The following is a 27389-nucleotide window of genomic DNA, read 5'->3' on the forward strand; positions in this document are numbered from 1 at the left end:
CCTGTTCCCACAGGGATCCAAGAAGGGCCTTCACCTCCAACGAGCAAGAAAGAGCAGGGCTGGCCCCAGCCCCACTGCAAGGACGGCCGAAGGTCCAAGCAAGATGCCCCATGTTACCTCCCCACGTGCAAGGGAGAAAAGCAGAATAAGAGCATTAACTCCCCTGCCAGTCCCCGTGGACACCAGCTGTTAAATGGTGTTTGGAAACATCTATCCAGCTGGAAATGGGAAAGCCAGAGAGGACTTGGGACAGACCCGCCTCTGGCTGCAAACACAACTGCTCTCTTCATCATGCCCTGGGTTTGCTGGGCCTGGACGAGCAAAAGCTGCATCCCTGCTGTGGAGCCAAGCAGCCTGGGCAGCTATCCACTGCAGGCAACCACAGCTCCAACCAGATGGGCTGCTAAGCCCTTCCGTGTAGTTGCTCCTCATCACCCATTTCCTTGCTCTCAGCAGAATGGTCCTTATCTCCCGCAGCAGCACACCAGCACCACGCACCACTCCCATTTTCCACAGCACTGGCTGCAACTCAATAGCTCTGCACATGCAACCTGCAGCCAACCAGCACCCACCACCCACACTAAAGGCACCCATGTCCTGCACCCAGATACTGAGTCACTTTTTTTTTAATTGCTTGTGGCTATCAGTAATGAAGTTTGAGTTAATCCCTGTTGTGAGGATAGGCACAAAAATTAACCCCAAAGGTGGAGAGATACTGTATTCGGGAGAAGCACTAGCACTGGAGGAAATGGCAGTCCAAGCGTATTAACATCAACTCACATTCACAACCATCTGATCGCCATGTATGAAGCTTCTCTGGAGGTCCATGGGTACAACACACCTCCTGCCTCCCTAAGTTCAGCAAGACTGTGGACTTGATTCATTCTACCTGAAGTAGTTTGTTTTAGTCTATAGCATACTTGTATGTAACGTACCACAGTGCAGCCACAGGTACTGCTTGGATATGAGACTGGCTGGTACAAATTCTTGAGCTGCAAAGGCATGTTTCTCCTAACTCTATATGGAGGACTTCAGCCTGGGTATGAAAACATCCCAGCACACCAGCACCCACCTTTCCTACAGCCTGTGAGAAGGCAGCTCTTCCTTCAGCCAGCAGTGGGGATGAAAATGCATGCACAGCATGAGGGACCCACACTGGGTATGCCAGGCAACAACTCAAGCGGGACTAACTCCCCCAGCCAAGGTGGAAGAGCCCGGACAGCAGGCCTGTTTCATTTCTCTCTTGCATCGTGTACCAAGGTGTTCGCAGCCCACTAGAATAATTCATAAAAGTGAGAACTTTGCTTAAATGCAGAATTACAGGCCAAGGACACCTCTTTTCAGACTTTCCTACCTTCACTCAGTTTTGTCTAGAATTAACACATATACAATACCATTTTAATCTTTTTCCAGTACCACCCTACATATTTCCCTTGTTCTCCAGGTGCTGTCAGAACAGTTTTGACTTCAGCATTGTCACATTACTCATGCTGCAGCAAGGCGGCTGTGGTGATGTTTCTGCGTGGATCTGCTACAGGTTCCTCAAAAGATAGCCATCAGGTGACTGTTTCCCATTCCTCTGTAGACCATTCCGGTGAGGTCAAAGGCAAATACTGATACACACTCTCAGCTATGCTCATTACTGGAACCAAGCAACAACACACTCACCACACCTAAGTGTTGCACTCTTCACTCATCCGAAGGAGAAATCCAAAGCTGCTGAACAGCTCTAACAGCAATGCAAAGAAATTAAGAATAATTACAGGAAAAGAGGAAAAAGGCTTATTTTGACTTTTAGCAATACACCATGTTGTTCACGTTGAACCTAAAATACTACACACTTTACACTAACCTATCTGCACACATTTAAAGTTTCTGTGCAACGTCTACAAATTTGTCACGGAAAAGGAGATGTTAACATTTCCCCAAACTACAAAAGCTGGCTCCAGGAATACCTGGCACTTTAGGCTCCAAAGATATGGGCTGAAATAATACTACAATGAATAAGCAATTTACTCAAGGTCACCCAGTGTATCAGTAACAAAAATCCCTGAGCTAAGGTAGAAGAATCTCCTTTCTCTGCCTGCCAGTTCAGCAAGTCTTAACCAGCACTGTGAAATTCAAGAGTCAACACTGAAGTAAAGAACAGAGCTGTTTGACTCTGCACCAGGTAAGATTTTCTGATGACTCCTCTGCTGGCACTGCCACCTGCAGCTACAGAGCGAACCTAAGGCAACTCAGCTCTTACTGCAGATGTCTCAGGTCTGTACTTCAATGAGGAGGGACGATTATGGCTCTGGCCCTGTTCTAGCTGAACAGCCACGCTGGACTGAGTCCTTAACAGAACTCCACTTAGCATCTCTGAAAGACACCTGAGAAGTCACTGGATAAGTATTAAGGCGATGCTTAGAAAGGAATAATGCTAACAGAAGAATTGGAAGCACGATGAGAATTTCCAGGTTACATTGCTTTAGTTCTTAAATTAGTCTACAGATTGTCCATTTTGAAGTTAGATTTATTACTCGATCAAATTGAAAACAACGTACAGGCTACCAGAGTCTTGATTTCATCCCGTGTTTGCATTAAAAAACAAGCACAACTGCAGACATGTCAGACAACAGAAGCCCAGTTAGAGAATGGAAGAACAGAGATGCATTGGAAGCCTTGGGATATGTGGCTATGCTCCTCAACCAGTGCAGAATCAATTCAACCCAGCTCAAAACACTGGGAAGAAAGAGGAGCGAGGAGAATGGGTCCTACTACTGATGGTACTATCTCTGGTCATCTAAGGGGTCTGCTGATGGAGAAAAAGGTCTCCTAGAAGTCCAGCCACAGGCAGAAACATTACTGCAGTCAGGTGCTTTACAAAGAATACAGTCACCTTTTTAAACTTTACAAAAAGTAATCACTGGCTTGCCAAGCTCATCCTGAATTGAGGGCAAGCCACTATCAGTTTATAATAAAAATGCTTTTTATGGGTCCAGCCTGAACCAGCCGCAGATGGAAGCTTCATGAAAAATGAAGTGAGGTCTACTGCCTGCAGCAGCACATGCAACAGACCTAACGAAGGGCCATCAGAGCTCCCATGGGGCATATTGAGCGTGATTTCCTACTGAACACATTGAAGAAGCACCTGCCTAGCTGATACTCTGGCAGCACCTTGCCCTCATTGGAATGATGCTGTAACAGGGATAAATACACTTCCAAAAACAAACCACTGGAGAAAATTATTATCAGTCAAGATCAAAGTCCAGGTAACGGAAAGCATATGTACCTTTCAGACAGCTGCTCTGTAAAGAGCTTTTATTGCTACCTGTTATACTTCAAGCCATAAACCCAATTTTTTTGCAAAGTCAAATAATATAGACCCGTCAAACATTAGGGTCACCATTTTTAAGTTCACAGAGAGAAGCCAAAATGCAGTTCAGTCACTGCAGTAGGTAAAGTACGCTCACATTTGAACGATGCAGCACAAGAACTGACAGGAAAATTGGGAAGGCCCTTTGTCTCAGAGTGCAGGATGGCAGCAGTTTCCAACACAGTGCAGCCAACTGACAAGAGCAAATCTGGAGCCTGCAGAAAACATGGCATAACAAAGCTCCTCTTCCAGAACAAATACGGGGCATAGGAGCTCTTGAAAGTCACTCAGTACTGCTAGAGGTGGGTGGCAAAACTTGCTGCAGTTGAACAACAGCACTCCAAACAAATCCAGCTGTTTTGTACTAGGTCATCATTTTAGAATGAAGCTGTCAAGCCAGGTGTTTGCAGCACAGGTAGCACATGGCACCTAAAAGGTGCATTTAAGTTATATGGCAGTTTGGAAAGAAAGCCTGAACACAGGCACCTTTTCTCTGGAGGGAGAATGGCAGATGATACAATGAGTATGTTTTTCAGTAATACACAGGTAGTGTTCAGCCTACAAGAAGTTAAGATCAAATCTTAAGATACGCTGACAGAACAGAGGCAAGGTTGTTAAGGCCCTGCCAGCTCTTCTCCACGTTTGCTCACGGCATGTCACTTCAGAGAGGTTTACGTACAAGCTAAGACATCAAAGTGCAATTTCGTTCCCATTCCCCAGACCAGAGTAACTGCAGCTACTAGACTCTGGTCTTAACAGACCCTAGTTTTATCAAGCCAACTATCCCATTCATCAGAAAGCGATTTAATACCTGAGACCAGGAGTTTTGGACATGGGAAAAAGACAAAAAAAAAACCCACAAAGGAAAGCCACTGTCTCCTTTCAGAATCTGTTTAAGCCTTCCAATACTGATGAACAGGTATTCCACCACAAAAATGGGACAGAATACCTCTACGCAAAACAGTGGTTGTGCAAATCTTCGCTACTCATATCAGCCTCCTGACCCTATAAAAATGTAGGGATAAGTAAGATTTTCTTTATAAAAGTTGTAGTTTATTTCTTTTCTGATCAAGAGTTGTATCACTACACCATACTACATTTTATTGCTAATCACAAATCGATGCACCGGGGTTTCAGAAGAGTTTGGTTTATAGCGTTGCTATGTAACAAAAGGAAAAAAGTTACAAATCCAGGCTTTGCAGACACATTGCCAAGTCCCTATAGAAGCAGGGATGCATTACGTCTGTTTCACTAGAAAATTCTCCTCTTGAACTGGTTCTGGAGAACACATAACCATAGTTTTCTCCAGCAGGAAAAGTCACCCCATCATTCCATGCAAAAAGAAGGTGGCCAATCTGCTCCACAGCCTAAAGTCCCTTTCCTACAGAACGGGAAAGGAACATGTATTTACATGGCTCCTACTGTGGTGCGCTAATGCTTAAATTACTAGGAGCAAGTTGGCACATCTTCCGGGCGCACCTACTACCCAGCTTAACTCAGCTCCCTATTGCTGGGGTAGCAAGTTCTCTCCAACACAACTGAGATGTGCCCTACTAATACTCTATAAAAATGCTGCGGTAACCTTTGCCAGACAGCAACACAGCAGCACTCCTGCTTCAGAAGAGCATTGCACAGCCTTTCAGTAATACATACAGTTCAGTGCATGCTTTATCTGTCTATCTGTCTCAGACCCAATATTAGCTGTTGTAAGCAAAAGCCTGCAGCCACACGACAGACAGTGCTGCCACAGAAGAGGTACTGCACTGCTTCAGATACTGCTGCCCTGTCATCCCCAATACTGTGATGCTTGGATTCAAGAAGGGAGAGTTAGGACTCTGTCCCTTCAGTTATTATTGCCTTAGAGGGGGTGGGGAGAAATTCAAAAGAAACTCTTTGGGAGCTAAATGTCTATTGGGAGCTGAAACCCTATTCTTGTTAGAAGGCTGCACTGCGCAGGGCTCCAGACAAAGATTCATTGATTCTGAGGCACATACTATTACAGTTAAACTTATGATTAAGTCAGTCAAAACAAGTATCAGAACAAAAATATTAAACGGAGGGTTAAATAATTTGTCTTATAGGATTCAATTTCACATTTCACCTGTTCACACAAGCACCTCCTGTCTGCTTGGACCTGAACAGCCTATAGCTCAACCCTCAGAAAGGAGGTGCTGAGAAACAAGAGACTGAAGCTGCTTGCGACAAAAAAGATGGATATAAATATAAAAAGAGGTTCAATTTCAAGCACCAGTAATACTGCCTGCTCAAGCCCAGGTGTGGTCACCAGGGAGACTCCCAAAATCAGGAACATTATTCAATTAAAACAATAGACTGTACTATTCTGCAGCTGCCAAGATTCCTGGCTACAACTCTCAGAAGAGTTTGCCACCTGTCAAAATTGTCTCTAATAAAAAAAGCAAGACTGCTCGACGAGATGAAAGCAACACCCCCAAGCTGGCTTATTCAGTAAGGACCCAACTTCAGACCAGGAGTCTGCAGGCATCAGCTTCAGCAAATGGGATCTGTTTCACTATCCAACAGCTGCCTTTCAGCTACTGCAGAGCATCAGCTTTTTAGCTTCCTTAAAAAACAAAACAAAAAAACCCTGGATTCGAAGCATCCAAATATGGCCTGTTGTACTGGAGCATTTAAATCCTTGGGGGAGATGGGCATCTTCTTCCTCTGCCACAGGCAGCGCTTACTCCATGATGGCCCGGTACAATGCAGGTTCAATGTAATCTTCACGGTAGCGTGAATTGATCACTCTTTGTCTCTTCCTCTCCTGTCTGACCTCCTTCTCTGCGAAGATCTCTGTGAAGCGCATATCTGAAGCTATTGACTAAGAGAAAAAACAGAATTAGTCACTAGAACACAGATCAAATCCTTGCCTCCATACCCTCCTACTGCATGTAAGAAAGAACCAAGTCAGGACGTTTAGGAACATCCAGCTGCCTTCAAAAACTGACCAAACACAAGAAGAAAAATATTTAAGAAACTGGACTTAAAAGTCTGGGGATAAGTTTAAGTGAACTGTAATCAGAGATCTAAAAAAAAAAAATCACAGGTTTCAAATTTAACTGAGTAGCTGATTTAAGTTCACAATCACTTTCTTAAAGGAATAAACACACTCATGTGTTCCAACTTTCAAGCAGTCTAGTACATTTTGTGCCTTATGGAGCAGGCATGTTTAAACACCTGGTCAGGATTCAGCTACCATACATTCTTTCTGAAACCTCTAACATCCTATGTGCCTGCCAACAAGTTCTGCATTAGGGTGTGCATGATCACTCTGTAAAGCAAGATACCATAGCACGCGGTCCGTAGTTCTGTTTTTTATAATGAGAAGCATAAAGCAACAGAACAGGGACCCAAATGGGCTGTGCAATCTCCATCCTTGGAGATAATCAAAACTTGACTGCAGAGAGCCCTGAGCAACCCTGTCTGACCTCAAAGTTACCCCTGTACAGGTGTGTGGAGCAGCTAACTGCAGAGGTCCTTTCCCACTTGAATTATTTTACAATTTTAAAAAATGGCCAGCTCTTTTGATGCCACCCTACTAAGAGCTTTTCAGAGCAAAAGGTAAGTGAAGGAACTTGGCCATTCTTTGCACCGGGAACAGACAATGAAACTTAACGAATACAGGCATGAAAACGTACTAACGTGCTGTCCCAAACAGTGACTCTATGCTATAAACTCCCATCTCTGCAGAACGAAAATTAAGGCCTCTCCAGTGCAAGACAGAACTTTGCTTTTGTAGCCTGATCAACTACCAAGCTTCACAAAGATTGAGGAGAGCATCAGACTGTAATCTTTTGCTGCCATGCACTCAGCTTGTTGTTCAAGGACAAATTAAGTTAAATGAGTTTCTTTAGTAGAAGTCTGCACCCTGTTTACCTACCAGCCTTGACTTCACTCTCTTAGGAAGCTCCTCTTCAAGAGTATACACGTCATCCCTTTTCACCATCAGCTGTGACCCATCTTCAAATTCCACCTAGAAGAAAAACAGAAGTTGTTCTGCCAGAAGTCTCAGAAGTTAGAACCCTCCCACAGCTACCCAGAACTTGCCTTCTCCTCCCCACAGAGGCCTCTCAGGAAATAATCTTCTACCACTTGAATTTTATAAGATACATATGCAGGTATGCACACTGCAACAGACTTTAACCAAAACCTCACTAAGCCCATGACAGTAAAAGAAGCCCAGCAAGTTTTGGGATATTCTTGTAACACCTGAGAAGACAGTCTGGCTCGTCACTTTAACATGGCCTTAACATTCATCCCTTTGGAAGTGTGCAAGGCATGATGGACTCTCACAAAACAGAGAAAAGCAAATATCAAACATTTTAGGTAGTTTAAGCTACAGGGACAGAGTCTGCTGAAGAACTGCAGATCAGCAATTTTTCAGAAGCTGACACTTTCAAGTAGGTAGCCAGATATAAGTAGAGTTGCAAGCAACCACTTTGCACTTAACTCCAGCAACTGTTACCAGCATCTGGCATTGCTGACAAGACTGAGTAACTTCCCCTGAAGTGTTTAAGCATGACTGCCCTATAGCAACGTGCACTTTAAGAACAGCGCTGTTAACATGATGAGCTTGTTATGAATGATCAATTTTCAGACAACAATTCTGTACCTGGTACATCTGGATGGCATGTGATGCGACAAACTTGGCTCCATAAACTTGTCCATCTGTCCATCTCACCTGCACAACTTCCCCTTCAGCAGGGGGACCTAACTGAAGACAGTCTCGACTCTACAGGATAAAGGAGGAAGGTGGGAGAGACAAGGACAAGGGTAAGAAGCTTCCTTACGTGAAGATTCAGCAAACCACCGGGGAGTCTATCCCAGTCACATCGCACATCACCCCAACAATTACTCCATTTTAGAAATGGAGAACTAGGCTGAGAGACATCCACCTATATCATCTGTATTTAAATCCCAGTATAGTGGGCCCAACTTCAAAGTACTTCATGCAGGAATGGTATGCAAGTATCAGCAAGTTTTCCTTCAGACCTACCACTGTTAAGCAGCCAAAGATTAGCTGCACTCCTTGTTACACCTGTTCCTGTGTGCCCTCAGTTAAGTCACTCTCATGTAACACCCCTAAGGCCATCTTGCAGCACATGTCAGCCACAACACAACCTAGGGTAGGAACAATTACCAAATCCCCTGGTGTGTTTGCTCTGCAGCAGCAAGAATGAACTTGCATCATGTGCCCTCTACCGGAGCCAGATTCCCACTGCATAACATACCACAATGTCCTCTGGATACAGGTTATCACTGAAGGAACCATCATCAAAGTTGACCTCATAGAAAGTCTCCTTTGCAAGGCTGACCACTTCACATTGATAGAAGCGACCATTCTTGTGCTTGCTGATGACTATCTGTCCAGGTGACAGATCCTGGAGTGCAGCCTTAGCTCGCTGAGAAAAGAAAAATCACTTTTTACACAATGACTCAGTAAAGAATGTGTTGAGGACCATAGCTCCAGTGCTGGCAGACAAGGAAGCAAAATATTTTAGTTCAGGTGAGTAACTCTACGCAAGACACCATCAGCAGCATTTTTAGAAGAGTTCTGTCTCTGGAATTTCAAATGCTTAAAGTCTGATCTGTTAGATGCTGCTGTCCTTAATTTACTCAGTAAATTAAGCTCTGATTCTCCAGAGCAATGCAAGGCCTTTACAGTAAATATTCTCTAATAGATTGTTGTGGTTTTGATGGCTAAAAGGGCTACATGGGAACTTCATAAACTAATCAATCACTTAAACATGAAATTCTATGAACACTCACGCAGCCCGCTGGAGTCCCAGCACTAACTCCTGCATATTAAGTATCACAGCAGAAACCCCGCTATTACTCCTCATTACAACAGCCACAGGAGGGATGTAATGCTCTCAGTCCTTCTGGGCTGCAAACCAAAATACAATAAAGGACCTGACTAAGAACACTCAGAGCAGCAGCAAGGCTGGGATCAGAATCCAAGACCAACACTGTTAGATTATACTGAACACTGTGCGAGAGCCAAGCCTTCAATGAAGTTTTAAAAGAATCACACAATCTAAAACTTCTCAGTCCCTCCAAGATACTGCAGTTCAAATCCTGGGAATCACACACCTACTCACCTCTGCCTGAGATGGAATCTTATGCCTGAAGCAGGTAATGAAGACAACAAATGGCCAGTCATCAGGCTGCATCATGACTCCTGCTGCTTGGGCACAGCTGACATGAAAGGATGTGGGACACCGACCATGTGAGCACTGTACACAGCAACCTGCAATTCTCTTTCTTCGTTTCTTGCAGAAGATGCATTTCTGTGGACAGGAGACTAGAGGTTATCGGTTGGCACTAGCTTTTACCCCACACAAAGGGCTAGCTGGTCTAAGAGTCTGATACTGTCCCATTTACTTTCTGTGAAAGCACTGCTACTTTCTGAACAAAAAGAAGCAAAAGGCTACCAGTTCTAGTTTATGACAAGGCAATAATTCATAAGTTTAAGTAACCCCACAGACAAAATTGTACATTAAATATCTACCAGCTCAACATGCACAAAGCATGCAACCCAAGGATGCTAGCAATGGGAGATTTTGGATTAAATCAGCCTACAATGCTCCACAGTGAACAAGGCCTTTCAGCACTTGGCTATTAAGTCACACAAAGACAAGCAACAAGATTAGAATAATGGGCAAAGACCACAGAAGTAACAGTTAAAATTCTGTCACTACTACCAGGCACCCAGTTACACTTGGGTCAGGCCTGATGGGCTTTTGTAGGAAAAAATGTTATCTGTAATGCATTAGCATATACAAAGCAGTTAAAATCATTTCCCCCTCAACACTGAGCTGTTAGAAGAATTAAGTACAGTTGCTTTCTTGCTGAAGACATTCCCCCATTATACAAATGCCTCGCATAACCTGAAGCATCTCATTGCTCAACAGCAGTCAATAAAGCAAGTTAAATACTAGGGATTAGAAAAACAACAAACAAACAAATATCACTACTACACCACTGTATAAATGTAATTTGCCACATACTGAAAACTGCGCCCCCCTTGCTGGCTCCTCATCTGAATAAACACATACTAGAACAGGGAATGGTTCAAAAAAATGGCAACAGGGACAATTGCCATTTCCCATACAAAGAACAGAGCAGATTAAATTTTTCAGTCTGGAGAGAACTTGGGTTAAAAGGAATAAGCAAAGTCTCCCAGATTCTGAATGGACTGAAGAGACACTTTGAAACCCTACCAGTGAAGCACAGGTGATCCTTACCAGTCTGAAACGTTGCAGGGGGATTTTGCCAACATCTACAGGACTCCGCTCTGCAATGTTCACAAATTTTGCCTCCAGTACAGCTACAGCACACATCACATGAACCCACCTATCAGGACAGAAGAGGGGAAAACCAAATTAATACGCATTAGGCCGAGAGAGGATGATTTGGAGTTTAAGTAAACACAGTTCTGTTGAATTTTGCCATGTAAATCATAATAAATAGCCTCTGAGAACTAGCAGTGTAATCTTCCTTCCTGCTGCAAGTGACAGGGCACATGTGGGGCAAACCCAAGACTGCTTCATACTTCTAATCTACTACTAGAAGTAGTAGATTAAGTAGGCTTAACAGGAGAGCAATTTAGTGTGGCTTCTGCTGGTTGTATACCTGCATTATAAAAGCCTGCCTGATAATCCTCTGTCAGAAGGTACTGAGAGATGTTACCTCATCAGGAAACTTATTTTTATGTGGTACATTATACCTCTGCACTATAAAATGCAAAGCAAATAACAGCTGCTGTCAACAGAATGAGTGAGGCATTACCTGAAGAGATGATGATTGCTGCATGTCAACACAATGTGAACACACTTTACCACAGCTCCCCCACTAACAGAAAGCGTGAAAGGTGTTGTTGGTCACTCTGTTACACCAAATGGAGACATTGGCTTTACTAGGTTACCCTCAGCTACTTAGGAACTGAGCTTCTCCCTAAAGGTCAAAAAATCTGGAACACTCACTTGTCATCATTGGCTCTCTGCAGTGCTCCTCCTCGTAATGAACACAAACAGCAGTCCTGGCACAAGGAAGAAAGCATTAGCTGGAAGAGTGAAGTCCACAGTGGTACACTTGCTTCAGAACTTCCTCCTCAAAATGCATGTCCAGAGGAAGAAAATGGTTTCATGGTCAGAAGAGAGCCAACTACCTTGTACAGATCAGCCCTTTAGCTCTCAAAAGCTGCTACCCCTTAGGGCAACAAATATAGACTCAAACTCTGTTGAAGGCAAGCAGACCTACCACTGAAGACTTGTTCAACTTGTTTGTTATGGGTTCCTTTTACAACCGCAATACCCCATATTCTTTGAGGATGCGTAAAAGGATCTGGAACAAATAGGAGCAAATACAATTCGAAAGGCTGACCCATTCTGCTGACCTAGAGTCTATATAGTTTTTTGAGGGAATCCCACTCTTCTTGCTGCCTTCACAGGTGCACACCTCCCTAGTTATAAACAGAAGTTACTTTCTGTTTTAGAAATAGTAGCTACCATAAATTAAGACAGACAATGGAGCTATTTCCCACATTCATGCAGAACATCTTCCCTATGACTCAAGCGAGCTCAGCAGCTTTGCACTAGTTAAAAGGATTAATCACTATGGCTTAAAAAACACCAAAATACAAGAGACTGGCTCCTAAACATTCTCTAAATTGCCTTCTTTTCACAGGAGAGAATAAAAAACAAACCAAAACCCCAAAACAACAACAAATCACTATGGAAATTAACTTTGTAGCCAAGTTCCCAAATGTACCAGATTCCATCTGTGAGAATCTTATGAGAAACTTTACCTCTTCTAAGGCATTTTCTGTACACCTGGAGCACATCCAGTCTTCAGTGGCCTTGTCAGGGGATACACCATAACAACCTGGAACAGACACATCTCACTTAAGAGCTTACCTAAACTCAGACCCATGCCCCTAGGGCCCAGAAGTAAAGCAGGAAGTTAAATCAACGAGCCTCAGGATTATGCAGTCAACTCCATATTTCAACGGCCAGTACCATCAGGTGAGGGCTGAACTTGATCTGTTTGCACATTAAACAGATGGGTAGAGGCTTGCTATGACGTATAGACTTACTATAGAGAACACTAGAGTTTAGGGTTAAGTCTAGACGCACTCACTTGCATGAACACAGACACGGCAGTTCTTGCAGGTGATGAGTACGCTGGTTCCATCTTCCTCTAAGTAGGGCGTTGAAAGATTGACGTCAGTGCTGCAGCCAGTTGTAGTAAAGCACATTTCAGGAATCAGGGGTTTGGTTCGGATCTTCCCATCCACAGCAGCTGGAGCTACTCCAGAGTTTTGACTGTTGCCTCCACACTCTGCCTATAAAAGATGGACAGGGAATTTAAGTTTTACAAGTAAAACCATCTCACATCATCTTTACTCACCCATTATTCCATACATAAATCCAGTTTAAAGAAAGAATGATGGTACTGAAAGACTAAAGAGTTAGGTTAGGTGAAAATGTAGTTAGTTTATAAAATCCTCAGCTCCTACAGCTTCAGAATGAAATTATTTTCTACCCAAATGGCAAAACGTAAGGTCTGAACTGCATCCCTCTAATGAGCAACAAGATACACATCAAACTGCATCTGTTCTGACAGAAGAGAGGGAATCACCAAGCCCACCTCATGTTCTACGGGCAATACCTCTGCTGCATTCCTCCCACCCTCTAATACAAAGGATCATAACACTGCTATCCAGCATTGTACATTTAATCTTACCTCAATATGGGAGGATTATGATCACACAAACAGATACCTACTGCAATCCCCATTATTTTTTCCTAGTGTAGTTCTGAGCAAGCCTAACAGCCTTTGATATTAATTTGTCATGGGAAATAAGCAGACTAAAAATGCAGTTTCCCAGTTAAAGCTCAGGAGACTTCCAGCTAATCTTTTGTAATTTATTCATCTAAACCAATGTCAAACTAAACTGCAATTAGATGTAAAGTTTACAGAGATATGCTTCCATTCAAGTTACCATTCCTAACAGCTAAATAGAAATTAATCGTTCTCTTTGAAGAAATGTTTCAAACCATCTTTTGCACTTCACAGGCCACCACAAAAGTAGTTTGCCTCATCTTTTAAAAATATTATTAGAAGAAATTGCAGTAGCAGAATAAAGCTGCACTGTCCCTCCTACAGTGCATCAAGAAGTAGGAAAAAAAAGTCCAGGTAAGCGTCATATTTGGAAGGAAACTGACATGTTTTCAACAAGTCTTGTTTATTCAGATTCTGTAAAACTTACTGATTTACACTGAACATTGCACGTCAAGCAAAAGACTAAATGACTGAGGGAAAGCTATAACAAAGTTGAAGAAAATATGACTTTTTTTTTCCAAGCAGCTAGATACTTTTCTTCTTCACAAAGGAAGAGTGACTATTTGTCTGGCATTTCGTGCCAGTTTTTAACTGAATGGGTAACTGAAGTGAGTTCCCAGACTTCCTATAGACTTTCTGAAGTTGGAACAAAGACCCTAACCACAGCTCAAATCCTGGAAGACTTTCTGCTTCACCGCCTGGTGTAGACAGACATTTGAAAACCTGAAGCTACAGTTTTCTGCTTAATAGCATTTAGAACTCAAAAAAGAAGCCAACAGAACTTAAACTGTCCTCCAATTGTTAACTTTATACACTGTCAGCACTAGGGAAATCCCAACGTACTATGCAGCTTCTGTGTAGAATTTCCAGTCTTAATAAGAGTCTACTCTCAGACAGAAATAGCAAGATTGAACAAAAACTATGGTCTACGCTTTTCATGGAATTTTGGAACTATACGAAATAGAAACCCTCAACAAAAATTTGAGGTCTTTATTTCCAAAACTGTGGTGAACACATTCCTAGTGCCACCATAATCATACAGTGATCTCAAATGAATCAAATATGCTCAGCACATGGGAAGGAACAAACTACCTTTAAGTTGCAGGTTGAGCACACAATCAAGAAAACTATTCCAAGCTACCTCAAAATTACATAGCTTTGGCACAGCAAAAAATTTAGTGTGGGACTCCTGCCTAAGCATTTAGTCAACATGACAAAGGGGTTCTGCAACCCATCTCAAGCTATGCGTTGCTACAGCTGCACTTTGTTAAAGAGAATTTTCACATGCCATAGCTACTGTCAATATGGATATACTCCAAGAAAAGACAGCTTTCTATCTATGCCATCCACAAACACAACCCTATATCCTTTTAAGTAAAGGGTTTTCTTCCTTGCCAGCTCCCCAAAGACCATGTGCTATGAGTGGATGTAAAGTGTTTTTCAAAGAATTGTAGAAGTGAAGGTGTCAGTGCAGAAGAGAGAAATGGGATTTTATAGTCAGCTCCAGCAACATTCAAGCTCCATTTTGTGGTTTGAGAAAAAACCACAGAACACAAAAACTTCTGCTGAACAGCTGAGCGAGTCCCTGGGAACCCACAAGCAGTCCCTCACAGGTATGGTGAGGTTCACCCAATTGTGCTCTCCTGGAACAATTCCTTGGGAAGACTGCAACACTGATACAGCTTTTGCTAACTGGCAATATGCAAAACGACATTTTTAAAACTATGCATCACGGCAGCAACCTATTTGGTTATCTCTATGACAGTATTAACAGACTTGGTCTACATACCTGATACGTCTGGAAGAGCATACAAACAGCACAGTAAGGAGACTGCTGAGCCATGGTCCGATTGTATTCTTTTTCGGCCTCAAAATTTGGTGGCCGATTCTGCCACAGCTGGCTAAGTGGCTTGGCCCATGCTTCTGTCTCCTCAGCCTCTTCTTCAGGAGTTAGCTGCTCTGATGCCTCTGCAATAAGAGGTCATTAACTCAGTGATTATATGTCCTTTTATAGATAACCTTCTTGCAAATGAAAATAAGTCAAGAAGTTACGAATGAAGATGAAAGAAAGACTGCCAGAAATCAAACTGACAGAAGAGTGATGGGAGCCAGTAACTCAGTCTTCTTTTTAATAGCCTTCTACTAATCAAGCAACCATGCAAACACAAGATAGGCTTATTGGGTGAGAACAGCATCAGCTCTAAATTACAAGACTAAGGCTGTCAGTCAAAGAATCTGGTGTTGTTGTTTTGTTTTTTTTTAAATCATGAATATTTACATCGATTACTAGAATGCTCTAAGGCAGATGCTATTAAGCAACAGTCTCTGGTACCAGTTTAATTTTCTTTTCAGAGTTGTGACTTTCCAAAGAATGGAACAAGAAAGAAAGAAGATACCACTTGAGAGAAAAGTTTAATGATGCAAGCACAGAAAAATGAGATAACCACCTTGTCTAGGATGCAGAAGTGTCACTTGCTGACTCCTGTTCATCGCCAGTTACTTAATGGAATACCCTATACTGTACACAGAAGCTAAGACCCTCTCTACAGTTTCCCAAAGAGCACAAGGCTTACTTACCGTCATCACTAATGCAGTCTTTAACCAAGAGCGGGTGATGGCGTGGCAGCTTGCTCAATGGCTGGCGACGACCCTTGGACTTCTTACTCTCCTTCATTGATCTTATGTACTCCTTTGCTACCTGGAAGAGGAGAAGCAATTCAGCAGTCAATTAGCATGTGTCCTTTTGACATTATTTTTAAAGGAATTTATTTTGAACTTAAATATTCCTCCACAAAATGCACACATGCTTCCATAACTTTATTTCTATCAAACTAACTTCAGCTCTAAACTAGCTAAGTTTCTGAAAGAACTGGTGCAGCAGTTTTGCTAGGGAAAACCAGACAGAGCTGTACTAACTCTACTGAGCCATTAGAATGGAGACTTTTCACAGGTCCCGACATAGCTTTTCATGCAAGTCTGTTTATATAAGAATCATGTAAAAGACAGAAACAAAAAAAGACAATTTGAATGGTTCAACTTAGAAGAGTCACTCATTCTGGAAAAATCCTCAGTTTGTGTGTGAAATTAAAAATTCCAAATTTAAAAATAAAAAATAGTAAAATGAAAAACAAATTACAGAGTTCACTGGCATCTGGAACTAACAGGCTTATTTTAAATGAAGGAAAAACTTTCACCTTCTCTGCTTATTACTTACATTGATGTCTTTCCAGACAGACTGAAAGAAGGAGACTACAACAATAGTTAATTCCTCTTCCCCTTAGCCTTATGTAAAAATAAGTGACACACTGACAAAATTACTACCAACCTGACAAGCAAGACAATGATTTTAACAGCCCAGGCAGCCTCTCACTAGATAAGAACTGCCCCCCCCCTCCCCCCCCTTTTCTTTTATAAATCCGTTATTCCTTTAAGAACACAAGCAAACCTTAGATTAAATGCATCTTACATTTTTTTTAGATCACTTCCTTTTCATAAAAGAAGCCAGAAAAGAGCATAACAATCATTATCTCTCATCTCCTACATAGAGTTGGATACGAGACTTCTAAGAAACAGAAATGCTTTTATTCAAATGGAAATTAGCATTCCCAGTTGCCATCTGATGGAAAATTTGTTTCAAAATACACCACACTGGAGAAAACTATCTACACCCATTCAAAATTTCACCTTTTCCCTACATGGAGTATGCAATGGAGACATCGGTATCAGCAACATAATTTCTTTAGTTTAATTATCCATGAGAACTCTTTCTCAGTTTCAGCTTAAGTATCAACAGATTTGCCCATTTGCTGTTCTGTTTCTGTAATTCCTGAATTTCGAAGACACAATCATTACCTGCCTCCCACTCTCTAAACACAGATTTAAAGAGGGAAACAAAATAATTTGGAAAGACACCACCAGGCAAGATTTTAACTATTACAGCCTTCTCTTGGGTTGTCTAATAAAACATTAATTGGCAGTTCTTAAACACTCAGATTTACATTCTCCAAACCAATAATTTTTGTTATATCATTTCTTTTTTTAAAAGGGACACACACATATATAGTATGTATGCAATTTTATATTTAAAAAACCCTCAAACATATCAATGTGCTCATAATAAAGGCTGGATTAAACTAGATTCATTTTAGGTACAAATAGGTGTCTCTTACTATAAAAGGACCTGAATCAGCCTGTTAACACTACCATGTCAAAACCACCAAGCTACCCTTCACCTTAAAGCACTTAAATAATTTAAAGAAGTTCTTAAAATAAGAGATCTCCTCATTTTCTAGAAGAGGTAAGAGTATAAGACTTTCATCTTAATTCTTGTTTAGCAAACCCCATAGGCATTAAAAAACACATTAACAACTAAGCAACCTGTTATGCAAACACCAATGGAATGAAAACATAATCTGCACAGATAGGAAGTTTTGTAATACAGCCCTTAAGCTTTCAGTACTCTTGCCATTCATACCTCTGCCAGTTCTTGCTCATTCACGCTGGCAGTGGCACTGGCTTGCTTTCCTGAAGTCTGTTCATTGTCAGATCCGCTGGCATCCCCTTTAGCATAGCTATGGACTGTAAGCACCCCAGCTGGCCCAGGAAGAGTTCGTTTTGCCAACAGATCAGTCGATTCAGAGTCTGAAGAACCAGAATACGCAGGCGAACTGGACTGAACACTGGACGTTGCACTCTGCTTTGAAGGTGGCAACACTGAAGTGGAATTTGAAGCATGTGAAATGGAGAGATCCAATGCAGCTGCTTCTTGTTCTTCCTCTTCTTCCTCCTCAAGCTTCACTGTTTTCAGTTCTTCAAATTTGGCTGAGTCCACACGATCTAGAAGAAAGGATATACTGACTTCTTCTGAAGTCTGGGCAGTGGAGACAATATTTGTGCAACCATTTGCACAAAGCCAAACAGGAAAGCAAACTGCTACACACAAAAAAGTGACACTAAGTCATGTAAAGTGTAGATCATTAATTCAAACACCTATAAAACCATGGGTGGCTTAGAAAGAGAATAAAAGCATCTGCTCATGGCCTCTTCCAGCACAAGAACTACGGTATATCAAACAAAACCAGTGGGCAGTGAGTTCAAAACAAAGAGAGATGGTCCTTTATACAGTGTAGCTAAACAGCCAAACTCCTGGCCACATGATGCTGTGGGTAAGAGGTTACAAGGGTTCATGGGAGACTTAACAGAAGAAAAATAAAACCCCAAAACCAATAAAAGATTATTAAATACAAGCTGCAAAGGGCTGGAAAACAGAATACCAGAGGGAGGCATCACAGATGTTTGCCCTGTTCTTATATTGTTCCAAAGGCCACTTGCTCCTCCCTTAAGAGCAAGGATAACTGACCCATTACAAGCCACATTAATTTTCCTCCAGCCTACTTATTACAAAATTACAAATAAAACATCTATACAGCATACCAGACCCACACTACCAGGAAGTGCGCATATGTTTTACTAAGCAATTTCTAGAAACAGGTCACATTACACAACAGGGATACAAAGGACCTTAAGACTACTGAGGCATCCAATGGATTTCTGTATGCAGGCAGGCAAAATAAAAAGGGCAAAAATAAAAAACTAGAAACACCAATTTCTTAAGCAAGTCTCATGCAATACTTCCTGTTCCCTTTAATTCAGCTGAAGGGCAACATCCCCACGACCTATCTGGTCAGTCAGTCACTGAAGCAGCTACAGGATGGCTGCCTACACCTTTGCTCTCCCCCAACTTTTTTTTTTACATAATTGTCACTGGGGAGTTATCCACAGATAGGCTACAAAGGCTAACAATTCAAGCTGTGGTTATTTCATTTATTCAAACCAGCAGCAAAAGCGTCAGACAAATTTAACTAAGGGGCACAATGTAAAATTGTTCAGATGCACTCTTTGGTCTTGAAAAATCAAATGGTAATATCTCAAGTCTCATGAAAGTGCTTGCCATGGCTCTGACAAACTAGTGTCTGCTTTTTTGGACACAACAACATCCTACCAACCAGCATTAGATGAAAGAGATGAAAGACGAAAGATTAAGCTCTAACAGCTTCTCTCCCTGAAAAATACTACCCTGTTCCTCCGTACCAGGATAAAGCTTGACACACAGTTACCTGGATGCTTGAGCCTTTGTTCACCTTGCTGCACAAGTTCACTCGTAGGTCTCTCACGAGGCTCTGCCATGTCCACTTCATACTGCGCAGAACTCAGCTCCTCCTTGGGGAAGGCCTCGCTCTCACTCACCTCCTGAGGCACTTCCAGGCAGACCCTGTGCCTTTTTGTTCCTATGCGATGCTTGGGGATGCTGCAGAAGACAAATCCATATGTCAGGTTACCAAACACGCAAGCACACTGAATTTCTGTCTGAATGCACAAAACACAGCCTGGTTTAGATCAGTGTTTTATGAGACAGCATCTGGCAAGCCAAATAGTTTCCGAATTATTCTGAAGTGTTTTCTTTGCCTTTACAGAAGCAGAGTCAGTAATCCTTTGGGATGACTCCTCAGCATCTGTTAATCATGTATTAAGCAGCTATGTTCTAGCCAGGCGTTCTTTACCTTAAACAAAAAGAATCCAAACAAAACCCAACCCAATGCAAAACAACAACAACAAAAAAACACCACCAAAGACAGCTTTAGGAACCGTAGCTGACACTGGCTGGGAAAGATTTAACTGCAAAATGTAAGATGATTAGCCTGCCCACCTTCAGCAACCAGGAACTGCACACCGATGTTGCAGCTTGCAGCACTGATGGTACTGCAATTTGCTACCATGATTCCAATACACCCCCTTTTTCTTCTGGCCTCCCAGTGTACGCTTCCAATCCAGGCTTTGGATGTCTGTCCAAAGACAAAGAACTACCTTCCAAGCTGGTGCATTTCCTGTATATCACAGACCATCATCAATGTGGACTCAAACAGTAAAAAAAAAAAATTAAGAGTAAAATGTATTCCCAAGAAAACAGATTGTTGCTAACTCTGACTGCTGTTGTTCTACCAGAATGGCAAACTTTCAATTGCAGCTGGGTCCAATTTCTAATAATCCAACAGAAAAGCAGAGGACTAAATAAAGCACTACCTTTTTGTCTCATCCCCATCCACTTCCTCTTTGCACGTCTCTCCTGTTTCCATTTCCTCAGCACACTGTTTCCCATTCTTGACTTTTTGCATGAGATCCCCTTTAAGGAACTCTGCTGCCTCTGGGGTTGGAAGAGCATGGTCAATGACAGTCACGTCCTTCCCGGCTTTCCAAAGCTTGTAACGATCTGGCTGGTACTTCCTCACAAACACATCCATGGAGATCTTCACCATGTCCTTTCGACAAGAGCACTGAAGTCACAGAAAATATTCCAAGTAAGGCCACATACTCAACAATTCTACTCTGCATTCCTATATCACTTTGCTTTGAGGAGGTTAACTGAAGGAAAAAAACCCCACAGTTAATTGAGCCTCAGAACTCTCAAGACTCTTTCCTAGGAAATCAAAAGGGCATATATTAAGTTACTAAAAACTGGGCTGAAAAGCCAGCAAAAATGACAAAACAGGAAACCAGATGCTATCATGATAACTAAGAAAGAAAGCTCACCAGCCTATTTAAAGAGTTGCTGGTAGAAGCTGACTGTTTTAAAATGAGCTTATAGAAAACCAGCCAGCAAAACCAGAGACTATAATGAGGAAGTTGGAGCCATACAAACTCTGGGCTGACCCAGAGCAGTAGAGGTTCCCCTCATCTGGGCATGGTTACAACTAGTGCTTCAAAGCATTCACTTCAATATAACTTCTGCAAACATAACCTGTGTTTGTAAGGCACTTCTACAGCGATGTAACACTATCCAGTCTAAAGGTTCAGCCAAGATACTTATTTTGATAAGTGACTTAAGTTACCAAAGTCATACTTGCAGGCTAAACAGTCAATAAATAATGGTTAAAATATCAGACAAAATACTGACGAATCCTGACCACCAAGCACACCCTTTCACCTTTGGAAAGACAACCAGTACTCTGCTTTTCTTTGAAGCCTCACTTGATCTACACAAAGCTAAAAACCCTGTTACATGCTATCCACAGCTCAAACAAGGACATGAAGCAGGAGGCTGACTGGACATGGTTACTGTATCAGAAAGCAGACATCGCATCGTAAATGGACAAAGCACTGAATTCACTCCCTTAGAACAAACAGTGGGGGCTTAATGAGCAGCAGAGCATTAGGTTATTTGTACGCAACAGGATGGCAACAGACCACTTACCAGTACAGACTGCTTCCCATACTCAATCCACCGAAGAGTAGCAAAGTTGGTAGATTCAGCGCAGTTAAAGCCATGATTAAAGCCAGCATGATAGCTATAAGGAAAGGTTATCATGAATTCTCCAGCCTCCTGTGTCACCTAGAAGACAATTGAGACACCGCATTGTTCACAACTTGAGTCTACTTGGTGGGTCTGTATAAAAGGAGCTCCTGTAGCCCTCATGCAGTGTATCCGAAACTCCCGCCCACAGATGGTGGCTGGAGTTACGTGCTACAATGGATAGACTTAAGTTCATTATTCTCCTACCTAGGTTAAGTATCTGTTTACTGGAAAGCAACACTCAACAGTTTTTTACTAAAACACAACACAACTGGTCAAAATAGCACCGAAGATGGTTATGCACATGAAATACTCTGTGACAAGCTATGTGAAAGTCATAAAGGTACTTATCTCCGTCAGCTACAGGTTTGGCTGAGCAGTATCTAAGGCCAAGTAAAATTTCTATCCACACACAGCTTGGAAATTTACTGCTATTTTCTTTTGCTGTTCATATTCAAGTACAACTCTCAGTCAGCCTTCCACTGCTGCTCTTCAACATTTCCCCACTGTCTAACAAAGGTTCATGACAACAAAACCCTTCAGCTGCCCACATAGATGTGACAGTGCTTCTGAATAAGGACTCAAAGACTAGATCTTCAACGTGTATGTGTGGGGAGCTGGGATGGCAGGTTATCACCTGAGAAAGTAAGGAAGTCTGTAACTTTACTAATGTAATGAAAAAAAATTAATAGGGAACAAGCCATATTTTCTATTGAGAAAGAAGATCACAGCAAACAAAATTAGCAGGGGACAAGTCTGAAACAAAAAAAGAACAATCTCTCTTCACTGAATACACAGCTAAGCAGCGAAGTTAATCTAACACAGGATGTTGTGTACAGTTTTAAGTTTAAAAAAAGAAAAAATATCAAAAAATCACAATAGACAGAGTCTTTGTTTTTAATAGTCCCTGACAGACTTTTCTGTCTCAAACTCTTTCAGGCCCCAACTGCTGGATAAACAGAGGTATAGTGGGAAAGGATTGCCTTATACCCACTGCCCTGTTCTTATTTTCCTCTCTAAGCATCTGCTATTGGCTGCTGTTAGAGATGAGACAGGGCTGCATGAACCTCTTGACTGAGCTGGTATAACCCTGATTACTTTTCTACACCTTATCAAATGGGATGCCGTATTTCTTCAGAATTGATGGAGAGATGAGGGTCATCTTGTGACGGAGAAACGCCTCACAGCTTTGGGCACTTCCTGGAAAGAAACCTGTTTAAAATAAAGGCAGGGAGAGATGTTACCATTCTGCTGTGAACTAAGTTAATTTTTTCAGTAATTTTTAGGAAAAGTTACTGTCTAAACGGTACTTTTCCCTAAGCCTACAAGTATGGACCACCTTATCTGAAGTGTGTTAGCTGGCATTCTGAAGAAAAAGGATAACTCCTGGAGATTTATCTTTAACAGATGCCAGTTTGAAAAAGCATAAGAAAGACCACACATAGAACAATCTTCCCTTGGCTATAACCTTCCAGTTCTAATATTCAATAGTTAAGGATTTTGTCATTAAAAGGTGAGACAGACCACAACTGCGTTATTTGTAATGTGACATTTCTTTTGTGTGTATACAACAAACACTCAGAAGTAATATAATCTATATTCTAAAAGTTCAGTCGTGCCAGCCTGCGCTCTTATAAATGTTACAGGTGTGTTGTACTCTAAAAGAGCTGAAAACCATTGTGGCTGTCCATCCCACCTTCTGCAAAAGGCAGGACATGAATTGCCCGATTACCTTTTGCAAGTCTTTCCAGTCGCTTCCCATGCTCTGGAGGGATAGAGTACCTGCAGTCATAAGAACAAGTCTGTTAAGTTCAAGTGACATGACAAAAATCTCAAGGTTTGACTGGAAAACATAAATGGATGTCAAGGCATGAATTACTTAAAAAAAAATCCTCCATCTCTACACTGTCTCTTTCAAAGTTCAATGATATAAAGCTAAAAATCTTTATCACAGACTTTTACCTCTCTATCCCAAGAAAAATCAAGAGCCAAAAGCTGACCATGTCCTCTACTGACTTTTGCTTAACTGTCGAGGGAGTAAGAAGTCTGATGTATTTAATTAGATCTGCACAGCAAAACATGAATTACAAGAAGAAAGGGAAGAGCACTTCCTGACCCATCTCTGCTCACAGCTGTGCAATCACTAGTATGCTCAGTGCAAGGAGGAACACAGAGCAAGAGAAAAAATGGAATCATCTCTCTCAGCTGCTCAGACCAAGATGGGACTAAGTCAGACGCAATGCCACATCCTTAAAATGAGCACAACTTGTGGCATGCTCTTTAGGGCTACGTCTCTCTCTTTCTGTACACACCTTTTTATGGACTCCACAAACTCCTAGTTGGTTTGACTGCAGTAAATGAAACCACCTACTTAGCTTGCTTTCGCTCTGGAATAGAGTGCTGTATTCTTGATGCGAGTTCCTTGTTAAATAAATCAGACTAAGGTATCAGCAAAGTTAACTTCTTCCAGTTACTACTGTAAAAGAAGCAATGGACAAAGGGTTTATCTGACTAAACTATTGTTTTGTGTTCCTACGCTATTGCCACTGCATGGGGTTGTTCATTGGTCACATCATGCTAGCTATTATTTTTTACTTCAAAGTTGTATTAGAAGGCAGCCAAAAATCCTAGTTTCCAACAAAAGTGCCATGGAAACAATTGTTGAAGTTGTTTGAGAAATTTGTGAACAGAAGGGAATGATTCACTCCTAAAATTCAACCCATGCTACAGAAAAATTCGGGAGCCTCCCCTAAAAACAATCATGAAAGCTCAGACGCTGGATGAACCGCTCAGCAAGATCCACTATCCTGCTTTTAGATCTACAATAAACAGCTACATTTCAAAGTCTGTTAAAAATTGCCTGTTCCCCTAGTGTCTGCATGACAACAGGCATATTACCTCTGTATGGTCATTTTAGAGCCTCAGGAAATCATAAGCCAGTTTTCCAAATTCTGGCCCTATCGCAGCAGAGAGTGTCCACCCTATATTATAATTCTGAAGAACTCTTTACATCAGGACAGCAAATGGACTTTCTAGAAGGTAACCAAACAAATGCTACTGAGGACACACACTGCTTTGCAGTTCCTTACAGGTTTCTAGTATTCTTGCCATCATATACAACTGCAGTGCAAGATCAGAGGGATGGTAATTCCTTTAGTCAACTCTCGTAACTTCACAACTTTGACTCTAACGCTTCATGGTATTGTTCTTCTGCACCTAGAAGCTTCCCTAGAAAAATCTTACCATGACTTGGGTTCCCCAAAATGCAAGTAATTAATACTGTAGAGATCCATGTCCTCGGTATGCCAAGCAAAGGAAGTTTTCCACATGCCAAAATATAGGTAAGGAGTATTCACTCCTTCAATGGTTATGCCGCTTTCATTCTCCACAATATCCAGGATCGTGTTCAATCTGCCAATATTCCACGCATCTACATGCTGCAAAACACAGGCCTCATGTTAAACAAGCATTATGAAGAACTCAACCACACAAATAAGGCGACAGTTGCAAAAGCTAGCAGATGCTTGTGACACAGCACATCAAGACAAATCATCTACTGGCACAGCTCAAACCATTAGCTAGTTCACCTAAAACAAAAGTTTCGCATGGTGTTAGCTTACATACTGATTGTTTACTAGCCACATTTATGGAGGAAAAAAAAAGTTATCAGCCAACTTAATGATTAGGAAGGAGAAATAATCATGAAGCTACAGACTTTACAGAGCAGAGAACAACAGCGCGAGCTCGAGCTGATGTCTGAACCCTCTTGAACAGAAACACTTTTCATTCCAAACATTTTTTAAAAGAATAAACCATCATAATTTAGGAGACTACCAAGTAGAATGCATACCCTTTTCTAATGTTTATCATCCTAACACATAATGGCTACAGAGCTGTCCCACAAAAACGCATGCAGTAGTGGATACCAACACAGCGTGTATTCACTGATCAACACTTCCAACTCCCATATGCCTTTCAGGACAAAGCAGTACAAAAGCAACACTTACACAACAGCAGTGTTTGCTTCCTTGAACTAAACTGTATTACACTGAACTTACACTAACAGAGGTCCCTTAGAACATTACCTCTATTAGCGTTCTTTAGCTACCTGGGATAAATGGAGAGTATGTTATAAACGTGGTTTACTGTGTTCCTGTCTACTCCAGAAGCTGGAACTCTGCTAAGACTATCATTAACTCTTTCTGCAAGTTAAGAGTCAAATGCTGCATCAGTATTTATGGAATGCAGTATACAGGGACAACCGTTACTTGAAAACCAAACCAGTTTTCTCACCTTGTCATAAAGCGTGCCATTAACATCAGCGCCGTAGATAGGGGCATTGAATGTAAGGTTCTTCCAGTACTTTCGTTCAAGGTCTTCAAAGTCCGTGTAGCGGGGTGTGCAGTACCTGAAAAAACAACAAAGATACTAAAGACTTTGCAGTTTGATACTTGACGATTCTAAACCAACATCTTCCACCACTGAAAGAATCAAAAGCTACAATAAAAACACCTAATACATGTTACCAGTCAGACCCCTAACTCCCAGAACAGCACTGACAGCAGCCACAGCTCTGTTCCTGTGAGACTTGGGAATGAAGGATCAGGAAGAAAATTACCTCGCCCATTTCTCAGTTTACTTTCATTTTTGCTTTGTGCACTTCTCTCGGGTCAGAAAAATTTCACTTTCTATTTGTTGCTACTTAGCAAGGAAGGATGTAGTCAAAACCAGAAATGATACAAAGAACAACTTGGGAAAAAAAAACCCCACACCAAAACCAAAGTTTTCTGCCACTGTAAAGGTAACATCCAGACTCACCTGCTAGTAAACTGGTCAAGCACGCTCAGTTTACCAACAAAATACCAGCTCTTGATGTCCATTCCCTGCTAACTATATACTGGCCTCTTTGTGCAGCACCGGGCGATCAAATTTACACTCTAACACCCGTTTAAATAGGGGTGTGTGTGTATACATATGTTATGTTCCAGACAATCACATATTTAGCATAAATGAGTAATTTTCATTGAATTGTTCTATTAGGGAAACAGAATCCTAAGATAACTGATGCGTACTGCTCTTGCAAGATAAAATAAGCTTCAGCGGACCGACTGCAGCTGGCAATTCCAACACTATTTCTAAACAGTTCTTTTGCTCAAACTCCTTTTAAAGCCATCTTTTCTCCGTCTCCTTTTTCACGTCAAGAACGTTCCTTTCTCTGCTACCCTACTCAGTAAGTATTTCAACGGTCTACCTCCTGGGGACGGACAGAGAGACTGACGGGAGCCCACAGTGGAAACGAAAAGTTCTGCCGGCATTACGTATCCTCCTGCCAGGTGACACAGGCCACAGAGGTCCCCCATCCGCACGGCCGGTTTCACAAGCACACGCCACCCGCTCAGGGCGTTACGGTCACGCCGCTGGTGGCACCGGCACCGGGGGCCCGGCCCGGGGCAGCCGGGGCAGGGGGAAGGCCCGCGGTGCCCATCCCCACGGGGACGCGGACGTACTTGTCGCTGTTGGCGATTCTCCTGAACTCGCGGACCGTCATGGCCTTCTTCTGGATGTTGTACTGCGTGAAGAGGCCGGACTGCCCCGTCACCACCTGCTGGATGGGCGCTGGGATGACGAGCTCGTCGATGTCATCGTAGCACCGCCGCGGCTTCCACTCCTTCGGAGGAACTATCTGCAGGAAGCAAAACGCACCCGCCGTAACCGCCGCCCGCCGCCCGGGAGACCGTCAAACTTGGGCCAACGGCCCCGAACACCCCCGGCCGGGGCCGGGGCCGGGGCCCAACGCCCCCCGGGGCCGGGGCCGGGGCC

The 27389-nt window shown here is 42.3% G+C and overlaps 1 protein-coding gene across 1 annotated transcript; it reads right to left on the bottom strand.

Moving 5' to 3' along the window:
* Positions 1-1277: 1277 nt before the first annotated feature.
* On the bottom strand, positions 1278-27303 carry KDM4A (lysine (K)-specific demethylase 4A; the record flags this gene model as incomplete). Its single annotated transcript, XM_010582729.1, has 20 exons — positions 1278-6197; positions 7257-7349; positions 7989-8108; positions 8608-8778; positions 9478-9666; positions 10624-10732; positions 11362-11417; positions 12186-12262; positions 12518-12722; positions 15012-15190; positions 15800-15920; positions 17697-18058; positions 19339-19529; positions 20303-20553; positions 21471-21608; positions 22678-22781; positions 23302-23351; positions 24813-25006; positions 25863-25977; positions 27077-27303. Coding segments are annotated over 20 exons (3093 nt in total), but the record flags the coding sequence as incomplete, so codon positions are not given.
* Positions 27304-27389: the final 86 nt, after the last annotated feature.

The sequence above is a fragment of the Haliaeetus leucocephalus genome, unplaced genomic scaffold, assembly GCF_000737465.1.
Source record: "Haliaeetus leucocephalus isolate CR32 unplaced genomic scaffold, Haliaeetus_leucocephalus-4.0 Scaffold848, whole genome shotgun sequence".
NCBI classification, from domain to species: Eukaryota; Metazoa; Chordata; class Aves; order Accipitriformes; family Accipitridae; genus Haliaeetus; species Haliaeetus leucocephalus.